The 23893-nt window shown below is 44.7% G+C and overlaps 1 protein-coding gene across 1 annotated transcript in view; it reads right to left on the bottom strand.

Moving 5' to 3' along the window:
- Positions 1-23893, bottom strand: part of Alk (ALK receptor tyrosine kinase) — a 688619-nt gene that overhangs the window by 86423 nt on the left and 578303 nt on the right. Inside the window, exon 9 of the mRNA XM_027424412.2 lies at positions 10399-10568. Within this exon, the coding sequence (XP_027280213.2) occupies positions 10399-10568 (170 nt within the window). The remainder of the gene's footprint in view (positions 1-10398; positions 10569-23893) is intronic.

Below are 23893 nucleotides of genomic sequence, written 5' to 3'. Positions count from 1 at the left end.
AAGTTTGGTGAGAGAAATTCTGGGATGATTTCTGCCAGAAAGTAAGAATTTGCTGCATCATAAAATTTTGGGAACGAAACATTCACACCTCAGAATAGATCCTGGAATTGATTTCAGCTTTGAATTATGAAGCTTGTGGAGATGCTGGCTGATCAGTGCTCAGAGCTAATGAGGGAGATGTACTCTCAAGTGACACTCTGATAGATGCCCACGGATGATGGGAGTTGTACTTCTTGGAGGCTTTCTTCTTCTTCTTCTTCTTCTTCTTCTTCTTCTTCTTCTTCTTCTTCTTCTTCTTCTTCTTCTTCTTCTTCTTCTTCTCATCCTCCCCCTCCCCCTCCTCCTCCTTTCTTCTTCTGCTCCTCCTCTTTCTCCTCCTCTTCTTTCTCTTCCTCCTCCTTCCTCTCTTTTCCCTCTTTCTTCCTCCCCTCTCCTCCTACTTGTATGCCTCTTTTATGTGTGCACACAGCTAGACTACACTTCCCAGCATCCTTGAAGTCTGAATTCTAGCCAATGGAAAGTGAGAAGTAATAACACATAAAAATCTTCAAGTGCCTCTCTCCATTCTCTTTTTCTACTGGTTAGTTGAATGCAAAGGGTTTCAAGGCTAGAGAAAAGGCCAGAGCCACAAAGTAGAAGGGGTGTTGGTTTCTGAACCCACCAAGCACACCCATGTTTAATCTTACATGAGAAAGAAATGGATTTCATTTATATAGCACTATGGGGGCTGAAGAGTTACTGTTATTCCAATCAACACAGAAGTAGTACTACTTAGGTGGTCAGGATTTGTTCTGTACACCTGACACAGGAGGGTTGATGACTAACTTGCTTGTGGTGGATATGGGCAGACTGCTCTTTTCTGGCTGCAGGAGACCACATAACCTTTCTATTTTAGCTGAACCATTTCCCTCACAACACTCTGGTACCATTGTAAGACCAGGGACACCCTGGTGAGCCAGGCAGGGTGCATTGAGGGAAAATATTCCAGTATGCTAGATACAAGATATGACAGTTTCCATGCCTGTGAGTTGTACATGAAGCTCTGGGCTCATAATGGAAGCTTAGGCCCTCCTCTTGTCATTAGCTTTTGACTTGTGTGTTGATCACAGATCTATATCCTTGTCTGGATGACCTGTGTGGCTGCCTGGTTCCACCCAGGCCATGCTTGAGCAGGCCAGTCGTTTGCCTGAATCCTCCTTGAGTGCCTGGGCCCTCTAGGTGTTGGCTGATCTCCTCATGGCTGATAGTCTCTCTGTAAGACCTCGAGGTGGCTCAGGCAGACTCTATAACATGGTTCTATGATAGCAGCTTTTTCTGTAAGACAATACTGCTGCCTAGAATCCTCAAGATTCCAGAAGTCAGGTCCTGACTCTGATAGCAGGTGTTTGAAAGAAGCTGGATTCTGAGTTACAAAACTCCTTGGCTTTCTGATTGTGTCTCTGTGCAGACTGTTTCATGGCTTCTCTGGGGTAAAATGAGAGCTTGAAGGCCCACGTTTTGATAACAAAGTAAGTAGGCACATGCACGTGGCACCAGTGAGGTTCTCTTCGGTCTTCCAAGAAGCACAGGACAAAGGCAGAAGGAACAGGACTCCTCCCCGCCAACAGCCCTAACCTTGAAGACTGCCAATGAAGCCAGAAGATTCATCCACATCCCTGTGGGCGTTGAGAATGAAGGTGTGTGAGTGCATGCATGCGTGAGTGCATGTGTATGCTTATGAAGGATTTGAACCTGTTGGTGGAAGACTTGTTAAGCTTAGCGGCATAATTTACTCACTGTTTCCTCAAGGCTCATGGTCCTGACTCAGGCTGATGTCAACAGTGTGCTTGAAACTCCAGCTATTGCAGCACTAATCCACCTATTGGGAGAGCTGAGTCCTTTCTGTTTTCTCCTGGTGTTTCTTGCATACATGGGCTCACTTCAGGAAAACATGTGAGATAGCCTCCTCACACTTGTCTGGAGTCTGTGGGATTCTCTAGAATGTATCCATGTATGACTGCTGCCTGGAGGAGACTCCCTGGTTTTTGTTCTTCCTTAATGTGTGCCTCTGAGTCACTATTTAATCTCACTCGACCACAGTTTCTGAAAAATACACATTGGGGCATGGCTGGCAGAGAGAGGTCCCTGACTAGCACCTAGAGAGGTGCCTGTTGGGAAGACAGGTACTCTAATAGTCAAACTAGACTCCATGCTGCTCTGGATTCACAAACTCCCTTCCCATGGCACCCAGGCTCTGCCATGCAGCAACTGTTTATGAGATAACCTTCCTTGAAGCCTAAGCTGTTCCAGAGTATCTATGGGAGCCTGTCAGTCAACACTAGATAGGCAGCAAATACTGGATGAGTAATAAATACACAATTCTTGGGTGATCATGAAGGTTGGTACCATTTCATAGGGTTATATCTGGCCAAGTAGGAGATGGGGGTGGGACTTCTACTGAGAAGCTGCTGTGTTTCTGTGGGACCTTGCATCTCAATTTTCACATCTGGAAGGGCATCTGAGCTGCCCAGTGCTGTGGACCTAAGCAGATATCCTGTGCTGGGAAAGGGCATAGTCCCCTGGGCAGAGGTGCATGGTGGTTGTGGGTAAACCATAAAGGGATACAAAAGCCTGGGTATCGAAACTGGAAGCAGTCTAGATGCCCCTCAACCGAAGAATGGATAGAGAAAATGTGGTACATTTACACAATGGAGTACTACTCAGCAGAAAAAAAACAATGGAATCTTGAAATTTGCAGGAAAATGGATGGAACTAGAAGAAACCATTCTGAGCGAGGAAACTCAATCACAAAAAGACAAACATGATATGTATGTGTTTTTAGACTCATATGTGGTTTTTAGACTTAGAGTAAAGGATTACCAGCCCACAATCCACACTGCCAGAGAAACTAGTAAACAAGGAGGACCCTAAAAGAGACAAACATTGTCCCCTGGAGAAGGGGAAAGGGTCACAATCTCCTGAGCAAATTGAAAGCATGGGAAGAGGGGGGAAGGGAGCTACGAGAATGAGAAGGGAAGAAGAGGAAGGATGCAGAGGTCATGAGGGAGCAGAAAGGTTGAGTCAGGTTTAGATTAGAAGAAAGGATATGTGATAGGTAGGGTTTTAGTTGGGGGGGTGGTAGGGGAGGAAGGGAGGGAGAAGGGAACTGGGATTGTCATGTAATTCAATCTTGTTTCTAATTCAAATAAAAAAATGATAAAAAAAAAAAAAAAAGCCTGGGTATCAGTTACAGCAGCCTTCCCAGCAGAGGGCAGCCACCACTGGCTTGTGGGGCTTTGCATGGAGGACATTTCTTTCTCCCATTCTGCACCCTTCTTTTCTGGGGAGGGACTAGACTGGAGGTAAAACAGTAGTAATCAGAAATTTGAAGGGGGGCAGGTAGGAGAGGAGGGACACAGAGCTGGTCTCTCTGTTGTGTTCCCCTGGTGACCGAGGAGGTTTCCTCAGTGTCCTCCTGGCAATGATGTTCATTCCCAACTATAGGGAGGGAAGATTCTCGATAGCTAAATGTCTTTAATTTTTATTCCTTTGTTAGATAGGGTACATTAATATACTTGCAATTAGAAATCCCTGTCCGAGTCTCTGCTTGACTTTGGAGTGGGAGCATATGGTGTGGGGACAGACGAATGCATTCTATAGGCCAAGGGAGGGGTCCAATGGCCAGGAAAGGAAGGGGGAGCCATCTTCATTGGGCAATGCTGTCCCTGTTGGAGGTGTAAGGTAAAGAAAACAGGTAGACTAACCTGGATGGGAAGTGTCAACATCAGGAGGTAGTGGTGGGGATTAAGAAGACAGATAAGGAGACGGGCAGTGGTGGCGAACGCCTTTAATCTCAGCACTTGGGAGGCAGAGGCAGGTGGATCTCTGTGAGTTTGAGGCCAGCCTAGTCTACAAGAGCTAGTTCCAGGACAGCCAGGGCTACACAGAGAAACCCTGTCTCAAAAAACAAATGATTGAACAAACAAACAAACAAACAAACAAAAAGACAGATAAGGAACAACATAGAGAAGAAGAGTTGGTTTTGGTTTCTGTTGCACTATGACAGTCACATAACACATCTCATCTATTGTTTGTGTGTGAACATGTGTGCATGCATGTGTGCACATGCATGCACATAAGTTGTGGGAACTAGATTTTTCACATTATGAAATAAGATCTCGGACCAAACCTGGATCCCTCTGATTTGGCTATAGTGCCTAGCCAGCATGTACCAGGACTCTTCCTATTTCTGTCTCCAGTGTTGTGATCACAGCAATGCCTGGCTGTTTTATTGTTTTTGCTTGTTTGTTTTGTTTTGTTTATTTAAGATAGGGTCTTATTGTGTAAACCTGGCTGACCTGCAACTCACAATGTAGACCTGGTTGACCTTGAACTCCCAGAGATCCACCTGCCTCTGCCTCCTGAGTGCTGGAATTAAAAGTTTGTGCCACCAAGCCTAGCTATGCTTTTTTTTTCTTTTTCTTTCTTTTCTTTTACTTACTTACTTACTTTTTTTTTTTTTTTTAACAGGTTCTGAGGAATCAAACTTGTGCTTGCATACAAGCACTTTCCACAACGAGCCTTCTCCCAGCAGAATAAAATGTAGTAGGAGCTTCAGGGGGCGATGAAGCAAAGGGAAAACAAAACAACTAGCTTGAAATGTGCAAGAGATATGGTCTAAAAATAACCCGGAACCAAAATATTTTGTCATTCACAAGGCCTACCATGTACCCAGTTTCCAGTCTCTCTCCAAATTCTGTGCTGTATTTCCTCGGGCAGGGTCTAGGGAGCAGACTGGCCTAAGGGTTAAGGGAAAATCATTTAACCTCTTTAGCACTCAGATTTCTCATATATAAAGGGAGTTAATTATGGTTTCTATCCCGAGGGGCTCTTTGAAGGATGAAAGGAGATAATGCACACTAAGTACTTGTTACAGTGATTGGCCAGCAGTAAGCACTCGACACATGTTAGCTCTAACTAGCATTTGAAACTCAGCCATGGTTGTACTAGGAAGCCCTGATGCAGTTTCTGAAAAATACCAGTTAAACACTACATTTCCAGGGGCATGTCTAGACCCCTGAACCCGGGATCACTTGCAGAGTCTGGTGACTCCTCTACATAGACGAGAATGAAGAAAGTGCCCTGTTAATGCTTTTTGGCGGGCAGAGGAACACTACAGGGAGGGAGACTATTGCTATCCATAGTATTCCTGTGTAAAATAGGAATGCTGTGGATGATAGCCAAAGGTTGGATAGGAAACAAGAGTCTTTATGGCATTTCTGGTATGAATGCCCAGGGACATAACTCTCAGTTTAACTGAGCTCATTTACAAGATGCATTTGTGAAACATCTCACTTGTCGTTTAGGACAAAGGATGCAAAAGGGAACAGGAAACCTAAATATCTCCAGAGGGAACGTTTTTTCTTGTTAGACTACGTATACAGCATACAGCTAAAAGCCTTCCTAATGACAGTGTTGGGGAAACGGAGCTTACACAGGTGTGATAAGTTACACACTTTCCATTTGACTGTGCGATCGCAGTGATTTGTGGGACATGATTTGATCCATGGTGTCTCTGCATCCATCTCCTAATGAGCCCCATGCAGCAGCCTCCGCTCTAAGTGTGGCAAAGCTTAGGGCGGCAGGGAACACTGTGTTTAGCAAGTTAGCTGATTGTGAAGAGGAATACCAGGAAGATATCCCTGGAAGAGGCTGGTGGTTATTGTAAGGGGGTGGGGAAGAACCTGCTTTTCTTCCATTTTGAAGAAAGGTAAAATTAATTCCAGCAGAAATAATGGCGTCCACATTTGAGAAGGGAAAGAGGTTGGGGAGAGAATGAAGAGGGGAACCGTAGTTACCCAAGGTGGATGACAAGGCCTTTAACACTTCCAAACTCACATTTGAATTGGTGCTGCCCTTCAAAACTACCTTGAGAGGACATATCTGTATTCTAAGGATGTTGTCACTGCTCAAAACATCCCAGGAAACTGCTCTTGGGATTTCCCCCCCTTGCTACTCTTTGCAGTCTGGTTGTAGAATTATGATAATTTCACAATGATGACGGCAATTATGTCTCTTCGATCATTTGGTCTAGTTGCGAATGGACAGAAGAAATGAGATTCATGGATGCACAGATCCAGGATGCCGACCTTTTACACCCGTGGCCCAGTCACTGAGTTTTGCAGGGCTGCTGTGGTGTGGGAGCAATCTGACTACTGTTCTTTGGTCTCCGTGCTCAGCTCTAGCTCCCAACTCACAGGCACCAGGGCACACAATTAAGATCAAAGTCTTTCTTATAAAGCGATTCTGACAGGACAGTGACCACAGACAAAGAAAGCACAGGCACCATGCAAGTCTCTAAAGAGGGTTCCCTGTCATGAGAGTTAACAAATGCTGTTTTGGCTCTTCTGATGGGACGCAGCTGCTGCTCTGATATATGGGACACTTTGTGGTCGTGTTTATTATAAAGTGGTTTTGTCTGTTTTGCTAGACACAGGTTGGACAGAGGAGGTGTGTTGGATGGCGTCCAGTGGTGAGTTGGGGAATTCTCAGTTCATTCTGCTGGGCTTTGGAGCTACATTCCATTTTTCTCAATACATATTCTGCCAACGCAGGTTTATTGAGTTTCCTAGATGTTAGGCATGGTACTGGGTTTAGAAATCAGTGACGTATAAGATAGAGGCACGATCTCTGCCTCATGAACCAAGTCAAATTTTTTTTAAAAAAAGTCATAAAGTGACAAAAAAGCCCGGGGATGTCTCGAGAGTCACAAGGACACATTGTAGGCACACAGATAGCCCAGGGGTCAGGGAAGACTTCTTTAAAAAGTGAATGAGGAGTGATATGTAGAGGGGCGGGGAGGGCAAAGGAAGGATATTAGTGCGGAGAGAATGGAAGATGCGAAGGCTGGAGGTAAGGGATTTTATAGTATAGCATGGTACCATTGAGTGGAGAGGAGTTTGGGGCAGAGAGGGAGAAAGGGCGAATGGATGGTCCGAGACACTGAAGTTGGGGTTGGACACAGCACACATAACCTTAAATAAAGGTCTTATTAAAGAACATAGGAGGTACCCTCAAAGCCACAGGAAGCTAGAGAAATGAATGGATTTATGTCTAAAAGGATTGCTCATGGGCTGTCCAGGGGCTATGGGACTCTTATCTTTGATAGGGCTGATAAGAGTATTTCCTAATGTGTAGAGGTTGGAGACTCTGGGAGTAGAGGTGATTTGAGGAAGCATAGGGGATAAAGTTTCTAATGATTGCAAGGTGTGGGGTTGGGGCGCCGTTAAGGAGCAAGGTGCTGAACAGCAGAAGTCAGGGTCTGCCTAAGGGAGCCTTTCGGGACCAACACTGCAGATGGATGGATATATAGTGTTAAGGTCTACCTCATTAGGTGGGAGAAGGGAGCTGGTTTGCCATTGTCCTTTGTTCCTCTTCTTTTTCTCTTTCCCTAATTGTACTCTTCCTCTCCTTCCCCCCTTCTCCCATTTCACTTTGGCAATCCAGGCAGCCAGAGCTCTCTCTCCTAGGAGGAAGGCAGGAGAACACACTTCTTGCCCCTCCATGTAACTAGAACCCAACAGAATACTGATGACTTACATGGTCACAAGAACCTCATCCTTACGGTTCACATGCCTGGATATCATTTCTAAGCTGACTATGCCAGCCTCTTCTGAGGCATTGTGTGGGTGAGCTATTGTCATTTTTAATTATATTCCTTATTAGCAGTTTTTACTGATTAAGCATTTTAGTGTGGACCAAGGAGTTCATCAAACGCCTTTCTTCCCCAAACCTAAGAGGCAACTGTAAGTCTCTGTTTTGAAGAACATGCCTTATGCTGGAAGATCAGGGGCTGGATTTGCACTGTTTGTTCAATAAATTACTTATGAGGTCACTTAAAGGCTAGAATGAAAGATGGTGAAACGAAAACTCTGACACGCTATTAAGCATAGATTCTTTAGATAATCATATTATTTATTCCCATAACAATCTGGTGAAGGTGTACTGATTAGAGGAGGGGATGATGAGGCTCTGGGAGATTCAATAAATGGGACGAGGTCATGTAGCTAGCTAAACTTGTGACTGCTTGATTGGAAAGCCTAGACTTACTCTTCAGAGTTCCCTTCCAGCTTCATCCTCCAGTCACTGCTACAGTCTAGTTTGATTTTAGGAAGTGAAACTGTCAGTCTGTTCACCCATGACTCCTCATCTTATGCCTCCAGTTTTCATGCCTCCCACACTGCCTCTAGCTTTGGGAGCATGTTGGTGGCTGGCAGGTTCTTTGTGAATGGAGAGACCCCTCCACAATAACTATGAATGAATTAGGTCACAATGCATTGAGAAACAGGCTGGCTTTTGCCTGAATCCTCACTGGACACTTTGGTCTCAGTGTCAATATTGGAAATATCAGTCTGCTAAACAGCCTTCAGCGGTGGGGAGGAGGCTGGAAACAAAGTCTCCATCAAACAAATCTCCAGCAGAGGGGAGCGAGCAGAGTCAACATTTGCTTGTTTTAAATCCCCTGGAGTGGCTATGAAAGAGAAAACTTGCTGGATTGAGGACAGAGGGGAAAAACAACACTTTGATTCACCAGAATTAATTTGACATCTCCCAGGAAGGAGGGCTCCAGCATCTCCCGTGAGTTTCTTATCCCAGCGTGCAACGCACCCCCCCTCCAAAGAATAAAAGACCAGCCTGTGGAGGTGGCGCCCCCATTTCTCCCTTAATTCAATTTAATTAAATATGTTTGTCCCAGGGTCATTGAGCCTGGGGACATCCATGGCTTTTATCATCAAGTCACATACATCTAAAGGAGTGGGTGGCTGCTGTTTACAGTTGGGGGGGGGTTCTCCCTGCGACAGTAGAGCTCCCATTAGAAGCTGTAGGGCAACAGCACATTATGAGGTTTGGGAGAAGAATTCAAAGCCCAAACTCACACTCATGACAACATGCATCACTCTCTGCCCTGTCTTGAACCTTTGGTCCTCGTATTTCAAAGGGGGGTTCACCAGAATGGCAATTTGAGTATATTCTGTGAGACTGTTCTGAAGGCTTCGCCTCATGGTAGAGATGGATGTTTAGCCAATATCAAATAGTTTTCCCTTCCAGTTCTCTCTGTAGAAGTGACCGTGTCCTGCCTTTTGCTGTAGAACACATCTGCACCACCCATGGAACATTTAGTATGGCACAGCAGAGTGTCACGGGAATGCTGCTGGGCCAGGCCTTTTTCTCAAGCACTGCTTGCTTCAGGCTGACTGCAGGTGGCAGGGTAGTGCCATCTTAGGGAGATGAGTGGCAGCTGAACTCCACAGGCTTCTGCTCCAATCCAGTGCCATGTGGAGGTGAAGATCTTGTCACCCAACCCTCCCTATCAGTTCGGAAGTGGGGACAACTGAGGCTCAAAGGACAACAGGATCTTGTTCAAGGTCACAGAGGTCATTAGTAGTAGAATATGATAAGAACCAGGGTCCCTGGCAGAGCTCATCTCCGATTAGTGAAGAACCTGGCACCTACCTTTGTCAACCCACCCCCTGAGCTGAATCAATAGAGCCTGTGGGTTCCGTCTTGGCTCTGAGGTCAACTCGTGGGTCCTTTGTTCCTTTGATTTTTAGCATCTCCTCTTTAAAAGAGTAGTAGAGAATAGTGGTAAAGCTTTCTCACCCATTGAGGTTTGTTGTTAATGAGGGAAAAGAAAATGGCAAATGGGAAAGAGAGACAGCATCCATCAAGTGAGAAGAAATGCCATAGATATACGAAACCTCAGGATTATTTGGTAGTAGCTCAAGAGCCTCATTTTCTGCTCTTTCCACAGACAGATCCTGAAGGAAGCTAATCAGGCCAGGTGAGAGCTGCAGGAGAGGAGTGTTCATTAGCCCAACATCCCTTGAAGAATCTCGCACTCCTAGTAATGGGCAAGGGATGTGCATGTCTGTGTCTACATGCTTGTGATGGTTAATACTGATTGCTGACTTGACAGGATCTAGAATTGTCCAGGAGACAGACCTCTGGGCATGTCTGTGACAAAGATCTTAAACGGGGTTAACCGAGGTGAGGAGACCCAATCTAAACGCAGACAGTACCATTCACTTGGAGTGAAGAAAGAGGCGGAAAGCCAGCTAAACACCGCATTTATTGCTGTCTGCTTACATCACTGTGGATGCAATGTAACCAGTTGCCTCATGCTCTAACTGTCAAGTTATCACCACTATGATGAATTAAACCTCCAAACTATGAGCCCAAATAAACCCTTCCTTCTTTAAGTTGCCTTCATCGGTACTTTGTCAAAGCCATGAGAAAAATAACTAAGAAAATGTCTTAGAGAAAGGGTGTGGGAACTGGGAGACCATCCTACTTCATTCTCCTATATCCACTGGGCCTTGTACAGTAAAACGGAGGAGGCATGGATGGAGAGTAACCCACCTGTCAGTCACATCGAGGAGCGACAATACTGTCCACTGCCACAGGCTTAAGCCTTCATTGGTGGCCACATGCCAGACCGTTCGGCTTTGCTCCTTCCCAGTTTTGTTCTCCACCAGCACCAGGGATACGTTTCCATTTAAAACCCCGTGGATGAGCCAGGACATCCGGAGCTGTGAGGGAGGGAGGGAGGGAGGGAAGCAGCAGTTAAAATGTTATTGTTGAATGAAAATCTCAAGTACCCTTCTTGGAGCTCTCAGCTGAAGTTTAAAGAAATGTTGCTGGAGGCTCACCAGACTTGATCCAGTCAGGGCAGCGGGGGTCTTGCTCACTGCTGCCCAAAAGGCTTTCATCGAAGTTCTAGGATCTGAGCCAGGACCACCAGTGGGGCGATTCTGAAGCCTTATTGAGGTTGATAATATCACCCCAAATTTCACATGGTTCTCCCTCTGCAGTGGAGCAGTGGGGTTATTCGGGGAGCTACCCTAAGTACACCCAAACATTTCTGTTCATAAACTCAAGTCACTCTGTGACCTAATATGGGTGATATTTTTCATTCAATTTCTTTTAATTTAGATATAATAGATTTTTGTATTCCTTCTAATAATTACAGGTCTTATTTGAACAGTATCAGATCACATGTTAGCTAACCAGAAACTTCATGATTTGGTAGGCAGAAATCACACACACACACACACACACACACACACACACACACACACGCGCGCGCGCGCGCGCGCGCGTGCACATGCACGCTCACGCGCACACGCACACACGCACACACCCATATATCATGATCTCCTAATATAGTTATCTTCCCAAATGAGGCTGCTACTTTGCCAAGAGGAAGCTGCAAGCGTATATTTTTGTTGTGTCATTATGAAAGGTTTCTATGGCACTATTCCCTAGACATTTGAAAGGGAATTGTCACTAATCATCTTTCTAAGAAAGTTTAAATGTAGTCATGTTCAGAGGCAGGGCATGCTACAAACTGTACCTTGAAATAATAGAGGCTGTGTCTGGTACAGATAATCTACAAACAGCAGCTAAGATGTAAAAGAACTAGATTTCTGCTCGGGTTCTGAATGGAAAAGGTTACTGAAGAGAGAAGGGCAAAGTGTATCCTGAACATGTTGAGTCCTCATTAGCTATGGCTCTTGGACTCTCCTGGTTTGAAGAGCCACTTCTCTGTAACCCCCAGCCTTCGTCTTCCAAAGCCTCCATGGCAGCTGCCTTTTCATTTGATTTGAAAAGGACAGTGCCACTTGCCATAGTACCCTGGCAATTCACAGTGTTCTACCTACAAAACCTGCCTCTGACCAAGCTGTGGCTGGACCATGGGTCCCAATCTGGTGAGTCTGATTTATAGGCACAGATAGCCTTGTCACATGTACCTTTTCAATGTCTCCATTGAAACCTCCCATGGTAGCTGAATGAATCTGTCATTTTTTCTGTCCCTATTCATCTTTCTTGTATGTCTGGATAGCATCAATTAGAGAATTTAACCCTACTCTGGTAATACTAAACTCTCTTTCCTATGGTCTATGGCATGCAGTGTCCCGCTGGGACCATGCCTGACACATGTTCTCTCTCATCCTGCTCCAGAACATTATGGATTTGGACTTGTAAAGTCAAACTGTTGCGCCTCAGTGGCACAACTTGGTGGTTGTTGCTACATGTTCTCTGTGCACCCCATATTTGACTTTTGGGCACACCTAACACATTGGGTAGTTCAAACTCTCCTGTAGACAGTCCTGGGTCCCAGCTCCTGATACACTGATGTGGTTTCCACTTTCCTGAGAAAGTTCTACACCAGGCACAATCTCTGCCATTCTTGCCCCCCTTCCAGCCTGAGTGTCTGCTTACTTATCTGTTTGCTTCCGTTCTAGAGGAAGATGCATTCCTATTTTCTCCACTCTGTGGTTTCCTGTTCTACCCTCTCCTGGGCCCTGCCCTTTCAATCATCACCTTCTTTTTCTACCACTCCAATCTCTCTGCTTCCAGGTCCCCTGTCTACAAAGGATCAGATCCTACCCACTCCAGAAAAGAAATACCTTCTATTTGATTCTTGTGGCTCTTCTGGCTTGCGACCCATTTCTGTACCTCTGCTTAGATGTCCACATATCTAATGACAGGGAGGTAAATGATATTCCCTTTTCATTCTCTTTCATGTTAGGAATGGAACCTGAAGCCTTGTACATAGTGGGTAAGCACAGTACCACTGAGCCACATTCCCATTCATTCTTCAATCTTTCCCCAACTGGCTTCTATCTTCACTTCTTCATCATTCTAACAACAGAAGACTTTAGAACTTACTCTCTGAACTACATCTACGGCTCCTAAAACACCCCTCCCTCGCTCTCTCTCCTCTGAAACCTCAGGTGAACCTCTGTCACATTTTTGCTGCCTGTCATCTGTGACTCAGCGCAACAGCTTTCAATGGCTTCTTATTCTCCATTGGAAAAATCAAGGCAGTCATGGTCCTTTATGATCTAAGGAAATCAACATGCTAGCTATTCAGTGAATACTAATGGAGCGCCCAGGCTGCATCCCATGCATGTGGCAGAGACAGATAGATGCACAAGAGGTTTCTCCATATTGCAGCAACACGTCTTAGTTCAATCAGGATTGCAGAGGGGAAGAGAAAGACAATCTAGAGAGGACAGAGGAGCGAGAAAGGAACCAAGAGAGGAGAGAGAGAGAGGAGAGAGAAGAGGAGGGAGACAGGAGAGAGAGACAGAGACAGACAGAGAGAGAGAGAGAGAGAGAGAGAGAGAGAGAGAGAGAGAGAGAGGCTTAAAGCATTCTTACAGTCCCAAGGAGGTGCATAAGGCTCCTTCATGCCCTCAGCCTCTGAGATGACCATCCACACATTCATGAATATTTATTGTGCTTCATTCCATGCAATACTTCCCTACCCTCACATTGCGATATAACTCACAAGTTAGAATTAAAACAATGTAACTAAGACAATGTGAGACCCTTGACATTCCTAAGACTTCAGTCACCAAAGCCATTTGTCCCAACTTTTAAGAGCAATGTGTAAATAGAATGAAAACAAAGTAAAGCAAACTTTGCTTTCATCTTATAGAGGCAACACTTATATTTATAGCAGAAAATACACCTAGAGTCAACATGAAATCTAAGACGTAGTGTAGGAGTGTCGGGTTTTTAGAACTACATAAAGAAAGCTTAGACTAAGACTGAAAAGTGGCAGCCACTAAACCATTAGTAAATGTGTTTGGCACCATTTCATATTCCTTGATCCTTGAGTCAGTAGGGAGATGTGCCTACACACGTGTGCTTCCTCAAGATGCAGTATTCCGGAACCTACCTTCTCCTCCTACATCTACCTCTTATCTGCAGTTATCACATTCTGCCTGGGAGCCAGTCATTGTTGTTTTTCTTTCCTGAGGCTGATCCTCACCCTAGGACCCTAAGTATTAACCTGGGAACTTGTTCGAAAGGCCGACTCTCTGGGCTGTCCGCAAACCCATGGAATCAGCGTCTGCAGAGAGGCACCGAGTGAGAGGGCAGCCTCTGGGCCTCTGTCCTGGCATTTCTATGACTCATTTACTACCTTTACAGAATGCACTGGAAGCAACTGCCCTTTGAATCAGTATTCACTCTCTAGGGGCTCTTCAAACCACTCTAGTTTCCTGGCTTGAGGACTATGGATGAACTCAAAGTCTGTGCTCCAAAGCTGAGGCACATTAACTATGCGACCTCAAGCTTCTTGCTCACCTCCTCTGAGCCCCCACGTCCTTGTGATCACAGTTGTACCTTCCCTGACTCATTTCTAGGGTTGTTATGGAGACTGAGTGAGACAGTGAGTGTGGTGCGATGAGTCGCACATGAAATCAGTGTTTCCAAACTAGGGCTGCAAAGGAGAAACACCTATGGAGTTTTCCAAGCTGCTGGTGTCTGGGCTCCACTGCAGAGATTCTCATTAAGAAGTCTTCGAAGGTTTTGGACAGCAGTAAGCTTTAAAGTCCCTCCAAGTGAGTCTGAAGTGAGATCACTGTGGAGAGGGAACTACTTAATTAATGTAGGAAGTAGCCTGGCTCTCCCAGTGAGGGGGTCCATTTTCATCTTGGACTTGGAGTTAGAAGCCATTCTCCATCAGCAGGAAACAACTTTAAATGAGTCCACAGTTACCAAAGCAGAGTGAGGCGACTCTCCCTCACGAAAGGGGGAGGACACAGCTCTCAACAGAGGCCTCCATGGGATGCCATCTGGCATTCCCAGGTGAGACTAAGGACAACTTGGGCAGTGAGAGTTTCCAGGGCTGAGGACTTCCCCGAGCCAGAATTCTCTCCTCTTGGACCTGCTGACGAAGGTTTTTACAATCTTGATTTTTGTGTATGTGTGCATGTGCATTTGTGCATGAACAGGCACACTGATGAGGGAGGCCCCACGAGAGGGCACAAATCTCTGCGTGTCTCCAAATCTCATGGTGGGGATTACATGTGCAGGCCACCACACAGGTGGCCTTAGGTATGTAAAACAAATATTTTACCACCTGAGTCATCTCCTCGGCTCACCAACTTCTCAGTGCTAAGAACTGGAGGGCTTGTGTCAAGACTACTAAGAATCCCATTTAGTTGTTCTGTCTAAAAGCACGATGGTGGTGGTTTTAGATATAGTTTTACAGCAGACCATAGGCTCTAGTCCTCCCTAGTGATTTTCATTTCCTTTATCCAGCTCTAAAGAACCCCTTGCATGTCACTTGATGTAGATTTTCCAAGCCAAGTGCACCCAGCTTGGTCTTGACGGCAAGTTCCCAGTGCCCATGACAGGAACAAAACACTCTTGGAATTCTATCTTAATACTCCTTTCTATCTGGGTGGCTTATATAGGGTATGGAGTCATTTTCTTTATTTTTTATTTTTTAATTTAATTTTATTTAAATAACATTTATTTCATTTATTTTATATACTAACCATGGTTTCCACTCCCCCCTCTCCTCCCAATTCCTCACTTCCCGTTTACCCCCTTCCCCTTCTACTCCTCCTCTGTCTCCATTCAGAAAGGTGCAGGCCTCCCATGGGCTTGAACAAAGTATGGCCCATCAAGTTGAGGAAGGACCGAGCTCCTCCCCTTGCATCAAGGCTGGGCAAGGTAATCCAGCATGGGGAACAGGTTCCCAAAAGTCAGCTATGTGCCAGGGACAGGTCCTGAGCTCACTGTTAGGAGCCTTACAAACAGACCAAGCTCCCAGGAGCTCAGGTCAGCTGTATCTGTGGTTTTTCCTGTCATGACCTTGACCCGCCCTGGCTTGTATAATTCCTCCTCCCTTTCTTCAGAAAGACTCCTGGAGCTCAGCCCAGTTCTTGGCTATGGATCTCCGCATCTGCTTCCATCAGGTACTGGATAGAATATCTCTGATGACAATTAGGGTAGTCACCAATCTGATTATAGTAGATTCAGGCACCCTCCCCACTATTGCTAGGAGTCTTATCTGGGGTTATCCTTTTGAATTCCTGGGGGTTTCCTGGCACCAGGTTTCTCCCTAACCCCCAAATGCCTCTCATATCACTTTTGTTATTCTCTCTCTCCGACCCACCTCCAACCCACCTCCTACACCCAACCCTCCCCAACCCGCTCCCTCAAGTTCCCGGCCCTCCACCCCACCCCTAGTTACCCAGGAGATCTCTTCTACTTCCCCTTTCCAGGGAAATCCATACATTCCTCTTTGAGTCTTCCTTGTTATCTAGCCTCTCTGTGGCTGTGGATTGTAGGTTGGTTATCCTATACTAGCTCTACTATAGAGCTATTGTAATAAAAACACCTTGGTATTGGTATAAAAACAGATACTTGGATCAATGGAATCAAATAGAAGACCTGTACATAAATCCACACAGATATGAACACCCAATTTTTGATGAAGAAGCCAAAATTATACAATGGAGAAAAGAAAGCATCTTCAGCAAATGGTGCTGTCGTAACTGGATGTCAACATGTAGAAGAATGCAAATAGAGCAATATCTATTGTCCTGCACAAAACTCAAGTCCAAGTGGATGAAAGACCACAACATAAATCCAGTTACACTGAACCTGATAGAAGAGAAACTGGGAAATAGCCTTGAATGCACTGGCACAGAAGACCAGTAGCACAGACACTGAGAGCAACAATCAATAAATGGGACCTCCTGAAACTGAGAAGCTTCTGTAAGGCAAAGGACACAGTCAACAAGACAAAACTGCAGCTCACAGACTGGGAAAAGATATTCACCAACCCCACATATGACATAGGGCAGATCTCCAAAATATATAAAGAACTCAAGAAACTAGATATCAAAATATCAAATAATCCAATTAAAAAAATGGGGTACAGACCTAAACAGAGAATTCTCAACAGAAGAATCTCAAATAGCCGAAGAACATTTAAAGAATTGCTCAATATCTTTAGTCATCAGGGAAAAGCAAACTAAAATGACTCTGAGATACCTATCAGATGGCTAAGATCAAAAACACTGATGACAGCTTATGTTGGAGAGGATGTGGAGTAAGGGGAACACTCCTTCACTGCTGGTGGGAGTTGTACAGCCACTTTGGAAATCAATATGGCAGTTTCTCAGAAAATTGGGAATCAATCTGCCTCAAGGTCCAGCTATACGAATATTGGGCCTATACCCAAAGAATGCACAATCATACTACAATGGCACTTGCTCAGCTATGTCCATAGCAGCATTATTCATAATAGCTGGAACATGGAAACAACCTAGATGCCCCTCAACTGAAGAATGGATGAAGAAAATGTGGCACATTTACACAATGGAGTATTACTCAGCTGTAAAAAAAGCAATGACCTCATGAAATTTGCAGGTAAATGGATGGATTAGAAAAAATCATTCTGAGTGAGGTAACCCACACCCAGAAAGACAAACATGGTATGTACTCACTCATAAGTGGATATTAGGAGTAAAGTACTGAGTCATTTTCTAATTGACTTTGAATGCCAAAAAGCTACATTCAGCATTTTTCCACATGCTGTCTTATTTTTATACCTTCAAGCCTCAACTCATAGAGGTATTATTATAGACTGTTGTGGTTTGAATATGAAATGCTTCCCCCTACAAAAAGCTCATGTAATGAAGGCTTGATTCTCAGCTAGTAGACATAACCTCTGGAGGTGATTTAATAGGAATGTTGATATAATGAATGGATTTTTTGAGTGGGATGACATCATTGGGAGATGACAGAACGTAGGGGGTGGGGCCTGGTTAGAGGGTGTGCCTTGGAAGGTGCATCTTGTCCTAGCCCCTTCCTGTTTCCCCTCTTTGCTTCCTGGCAGCCACAGCGTGAGCAACTGTCTCCTGCCATGCCCTTCCTCCATGCTGTTTTCATCTTGCCATGGATCAACATGCAATAGCGCCAGCTCATAGACTAAGACCATTGACATTCTGAGCCAAAAAGAATCCTCTGTCCTTTATATTGTTTTTTCCTCAGGTTATTTGCCACAGCATCAGAAGTCTGGCTACTAGGCATCCATCACCCCCCCCCCCCCCCCAAGAAGAATCTGGGGTATAGAGAGGTGAAGTCAGCCACCCATAGACACTAAACACAAATGCCATATATAGGACTCCACACTGCCCGTGTTCTCTCTCTGCCACACAATACCTCACAGGTATGCAGTATGCTCTGCCAATCCTTAAAGTTTTAGGGGCTTAGTCTGAGGAGGCTCTAGACCCTTGCTTCATGAATCATGGCCCTTGGATCAACAATGTTGGTGTCCTCTGTGAACTTTTAACAAATACAGGGTGTCCTATCCCAACGTGGCTCAGCTGAATTGGGATCCATATTTTAACCAGATCTCTCAGAATGGAGGAATTAAGGAGATAGTGATTTTAATCCATGAATTACCATTGTCTCTGCCAGCCAATTAGTGGTATGTGTGTGTATTTACACAAGCATGCAGAATCTTACACAAATATTAAATTTATAAAAAATAACACTTGTTTAAGCCTGTAACAGTAATTTTTTAATCCTTCTGGATGTTTCCTAATAGATATAGGTCATGAATGGTAGCTTCTGACTAATAAACTCTTTTGCATGCAGACAGCAAGTGAGACAAGTGAATAGAAATGCCACCAGGAGCATGCCACCAGCAATTATATCTCCTGGCTCCAGCTGGCCCTTTCACAAGGGCCTTTTTTTCCTGCCTCTTGGTGGGGCCTGATAGACTTTCCAATTATGTGGTACCAGTGTTTTTCATTTTATTAATTAAAGTCCTGTATGTAAAGCAGGCACAGCATTGTGGCTAGGCCTAATGCTATTATTTCTCTATGGCCCTTTCCTCCTCCAGAGGTAATTACTGCAATTTTATGTCTAGAATGTGCCCTGAGTTTGCTATGCATACCCCGTGTCTGTTTCAGAACAATCTCTTGAACTCATAAGAAAAAAAATTGTAGTAGAATTTAGGCTGAAAGATTCAATGGCAGCAAATATTGTTCATGCTGCTTGCAGCACCCACACCCCTCCCCTGCAAATGTAGGAAATGCTTGGGGAGGGGATTTTTACAGCTTTTTAAATTACTGAAGGGCAGGGGGAGTTCCCACTATTAGAGCCAAAATCAAGGATGGATGCTCCAGTGTGAATTTCATAAAAGTAGAGGGAAACACATTTTACTAGACAAAGATGTGTAAAGATGAGCTTGACTGGAGCATGAACAGGTATCCCAGATGTTCCCTGCATCAGGGGTCATGTGACAGAGAATAGATGACCAAGAATGGAGTTGTTGTCAGGGGCACCCACAATTGCAGGCTGTCAGGGTTTGAATGTGAATTGTCTCCCATAGGCTCATAGGTTTGAACTCTGGTTCTCTAGATGGTGGTGATGTTTGGGAAGCTAGTAGAACCTTTTAGACATAGGATGTATCTAGCAGAGGTGGGAGAGTAGAGGCTGGGCTTGAGGGGTTCAGGCTGACTCTGCTTCTGGCCTGAGCTCTCTATTTCCTGCTCCACAGATATATGAGCAAGATGCCTCATGCTTCCACTGCCACTGCTAATGACAGAAGCCCCTCCTACACTTATGAATGCTGCTATACCCTGATACTGCAAGCTACAATAAATTCCCCCCCCTTAACATTTTCCTGTCACATATTCTGTCACAACAGTGAGAAAACTAACTAACACAGTGCTCAAGGCTCTTCTCTGACCTAAGGTACCAGAAGTGATTCCCGGTATGAACATATAATTTTTAGGAGTTCCTTGATTTCCGTGTGGCATCTCATTAACTTGAACTGAGAATATTGACTCACGGCAAAATCCAATGTTTTCTGTTCTCCATCTTCTAATTCACCTGAAGAAAATAAATACCAACTCTCTAGCTATAAATAGCCTAATGAAAAATCAACCCCAAACAGCTAGATGTAGATTTTGAGATACCAGGCATATAAGATATGATGTTGGCAAGTACTTGCAATTATAGACTCTTAAGAAATGTTGGATGCCAGGTCATTTAGGAAGCTCAAAAACCAGAATCCTTCCTAAAAACATTATCAGGGACCACCCCAGCCAGTGATGTTCATACGTCACTTTGTGAAAACATGTAGATTGCTCATAAAAAGCAGTAACCTGGAATCCCTGGGTGGTAAGGCTATGAAGTTACTGATATTTGTTTTTCTTATTGGATTTTTATTTTTTCTCCCCTTTTTTGGAGTGAACATCTACAAACTAGGACAAAAACTATAAAATTAACTTATGGTATACAATTTAATATATACAGCTGTGTATATTAACATCAAGCTTCTGAGAAACAACACTGATATATGAACATCAAGAATAAGTAAAGAGAGAAGATCCCAAATTTATATAGCCCTTTAATTGTCTCTGTGTCCAGGTTTTTGTTTCCCCATCTGGAAGGAAATATACCAATTGTGAACAATTTCATTCGCCTTATTCATGCTTTGTTGTATTTCCCTAATGCACTAAAATGAGCACAGACTACCTTTATAATCAGAAAAAAATAAATGCTACATTTAGAAAGGCAGAGGACGCATTCTGATGGTAAAGAAGGAACAAAGGATATTTTGCCCACCTCAGAAGGGGTCGGTGCTCTCAGCTGTAGGGTTTGTGAGGGACACACGAGATCGAGGAACTATGAGGGAGGAGGTGGTAGGGTGTGGACTCTAGATCAGAAACAGTGGTCTGTCTTTTACTTATTACAGAATATCTCAGAGCCTCAGTGTCTTTGAGAGTGGGGTCAGTCAGTGGTACTCTCCTTGAAGGGATTTCATGAGATTCTGTGAGCCTCTTGCCCAGCTTGGCAAAGATATTTGGTAACTGTTAGGTTTATTCTCCTGTGTTAGAGAGGGCATGTAGAAACTCCATGTCAAGGGCACAACACACAAATGCACATGCACACACAGGATAGGCTGCTATGGGAGCGTCTGTGTTGAAGATTTTAATCTTTTCCCCTCCTAGATTCTTTCATTCTCCTTCCATTCTTATAGAGAGAAGACAATCTTTTCTTCAAGAATATAAAGGTGTGATTTCTGGCAAACAGCCTCCTTCATGCCTCAGTTTCTCTGTGAACATTAGAGACAGTGATGGGGGATGGGAGAAGGGTTGAGTAGAGGTAACATTTCTACAACCTTCATGGACAGCTGTTGGGAAGACTGTGGGCAGAGTCCTTCATGCATGCATGCATCCCCTGAACAGTTAGGGAGAGTGTGTGTTCTACCAGACTGGTCCTCTGGATAAGGGCCACATGGAGATCAGGTTCACCACTGGGGACTATGAGCATTTGTGATTGACACTTTTGAATTGGACTCAAATCTGCTACAGGCCAAGGAAATTTTCACCCACACCCCTGGCCTTGACAGTAATTCTTCATATGCCTCAATTTCATCACATAATGGGGGAGGGATTAAGTTTGGATGGCTCAAAGGTATTAGATTAATTATGTTCGAATGTAATTGTAATGGCTGTTGATTACTTCAGCCAATTAGCATGTATCCTGGCAGAGCTCACCACATCATGAGGGGGTGACAGAATGCTAGTCTCCAGTTTCTTAGCTCTATGTGCTGAGGTAAGAATTACTTTGGCTCACAAGTCTCAATAGGGCTTTATTTGTTGCATCTCTGAGATACATGAAGAGGATTTTCGATGGGGCTGTGTCATTAATTAATTAATTAATTAATTATTGATAAAGTACGCTTATACAGCATGCTCTCCTGGCACTATTGCTAGTAAAACAATTCTTGCAACCTGCCTACACACTTCAGATTGCTCGAGAGGAGAACACACAATGTGTTTTAGCAGTGATTTTTCTTGCATGACAAGAAGAGGGATAACAGCAATAATTGCTGCCATTCATTAAGCATTGTGAAGATTACAGAGTTTCCATCTGATGGTAGCAACAGTCTCACACAGCAAGTAAAACAGGTATTTTTTTATCCCCAGTTTGGAAGTGTGACTCTCCAGAGGTCATATGGAGGTCAAATGGTTCCTCAGTGAGGCAGCCATAGGATTTAAGCTCATATGACCTATCTTGAATTCAAAGACCTTGGAGATGTTTAGAGATTTGGTTTTGGAGGGACTTGGTTTAGGCCACTTGGTAGCAGATTGACCTTGGGTGAGACATTTAACCCCCTAAGCTCCAGTTTCTGCATCAGTAAATGGGGTTTAACCCATCTTCACCAGTCTGTCCTGATAATGAGGCAATGAAAGTAAAGCGCTGAGCACAGGAGCCATAGTGTACTAGGGACCAATGTTTTAGAAACACATCCCCAGTGAACTTTATGTACATGGAGTCCCTACCCCCAGCCCTGGGATGAGGGAGGGTTTCTTTCTTTTAAGGTGCAAAAAAATGAGGGTCTCCGAAGGCTCTAATTAAGAAGCTTGACTTGCTTTTAGGGTAATGCAGATGAGTGATGCAGAGAAACTCAAAGACTGGAACCCTTCATGCTGAAAGCAGTTTCTCTTAACTTTCCTATGAAATAGACACTCCAGAGGAAGTCCTAAGGGTCTTCTGTGATTTGGTTAGAAATAGTGCTTGCTGGCTGAATCCTGTTGACTCTGCAAACCACAGCATTCCTGTTTTGATATCCACTGGCTCCACACTCCCACTAGATGTCTGTGAACTCCCCTTCCTTATCTGTTGCACAGAGAAGATCGGGCCAGGGTTAGGCAGAAGAAGTAGCTCTGCTCTCCCTGATGTACAGTGGATTCTTACTGTAGCGATGCCTTTATAATTGCATGGGATAGTTGCTACATAGACACATATCATGGGCCTCCAGCTCTACTCTAGTCTCCTCTCCTGCCTCCTTCCCCAAAGCAAGGAAGCATTTGCCCAGGCCCTACTGAGGCTTTCTGAGATTAGTGTCTCCATCGCGGGGGGGGGGGGGTTGCTGCTCCATTCATAGCCAGATGGATTGCTCTGGGCACAGGAAATAGTATGACTGTGGGGCTATGGGGAAAGGGGAGGCAGCTACCCAAAGCTCCCATGCTGCCCTGACTTATTCCAGATAACTGCATCACCCTGTTTATTTCATAGGAAAGTTGAGAGGCCTTATACTTCCTACTGAGCTTGTCCTCCCAGACATAGAATGGACAATCCAGATGGATGTCATATATCCAGCATGAGCTCCTGACCCTGGTTCCAGGGCAGGAGGAAGGTATTTTCCAAATGACTTTCCAGAGATACTGCATATGCAGAAAACATCAAAGTGAGTGAGCAAACAACGCTTGGCTGGACCAGTGCGTTTGCTCCTAACTGAGGTAAAGATTGAAGCCTGGCATTGAAATGACTTCTTCCTGAGACAAGAAACTGCATCTGTAGAGATGCAATTGTCCCTGTAGAGACTTCTGAGCATCAGATGAGATGTGGCTGGATACTCACAGGAGCTCTGCGTGATGGGTATCTTGGTCCTCTAATACCAGACTGAAAAGACCTGTGCTTGGTGGGTGAGAAAGAGATGATGATATTACCCTGGGGTCCCTTCTAGATGGTTCTAGTCACTAATTGCTTACCAAGAGGAGTTCTCCCTCGACCATAACACATTTGTGTCGCACTGCTTGGACACATAAGAGCAGAGGCAGGGCTCAGGTCAGCACTGGTAGGGATCAGTTCTTAAATACAACACAGGGGAGAATGGGTAAGCAGAGGAGGGAGAAGGGCAGAGCTTTCCTCTCTGTGGGAGCTGCACTGGCTCTGGAAATGACCACCTCATTCAGGATCAAGTCCAGGAGGCCCTGCAGTGGCTCTTCTCCTTCCCATCAGCTGGCACTGGCTAGACACATAAGGCTAAGACCAGGACACATACAAGGAACAAAGAGCATATGAATCCCATGAGGTAGCAGTGATGTCCTGGTAACAAATGGAGTGGCATTCCTTCTGCCTCTGTAAGTGAGAATCCCTGTCCAGAGGTCGGTGGAGCTCTGAATAGACAAGTGTGATGTCATGCCTCTAGTGGCTCAGATCAGCTCACTCTAAGCTAAGACGGGATCATCAGTACTGTGGGGCTCAGACTCAGGGGGTCTGGTGTTGGTCT

The sequence above is a fragment of the Cricetulus griseus genome, chromosome 7 (assembly GCF_003668045.3).
Source record: "Cricetulus griseus strain 17A/GY chromosome 7, alternate assembly CriGri-PICRH-1.0, whole genome shotgun sequence".
Lineage (NCBI taxonomy): Eukaryota > Metazoa > Chordata > Mammalia > Rodentia > Cricetidae > Cricetulus > Cricetulus griseus.
Note: the sequence above shows the minus strand (reverse complement) of the source record. Positions and strands in the feature narration are given on the sequence as shown.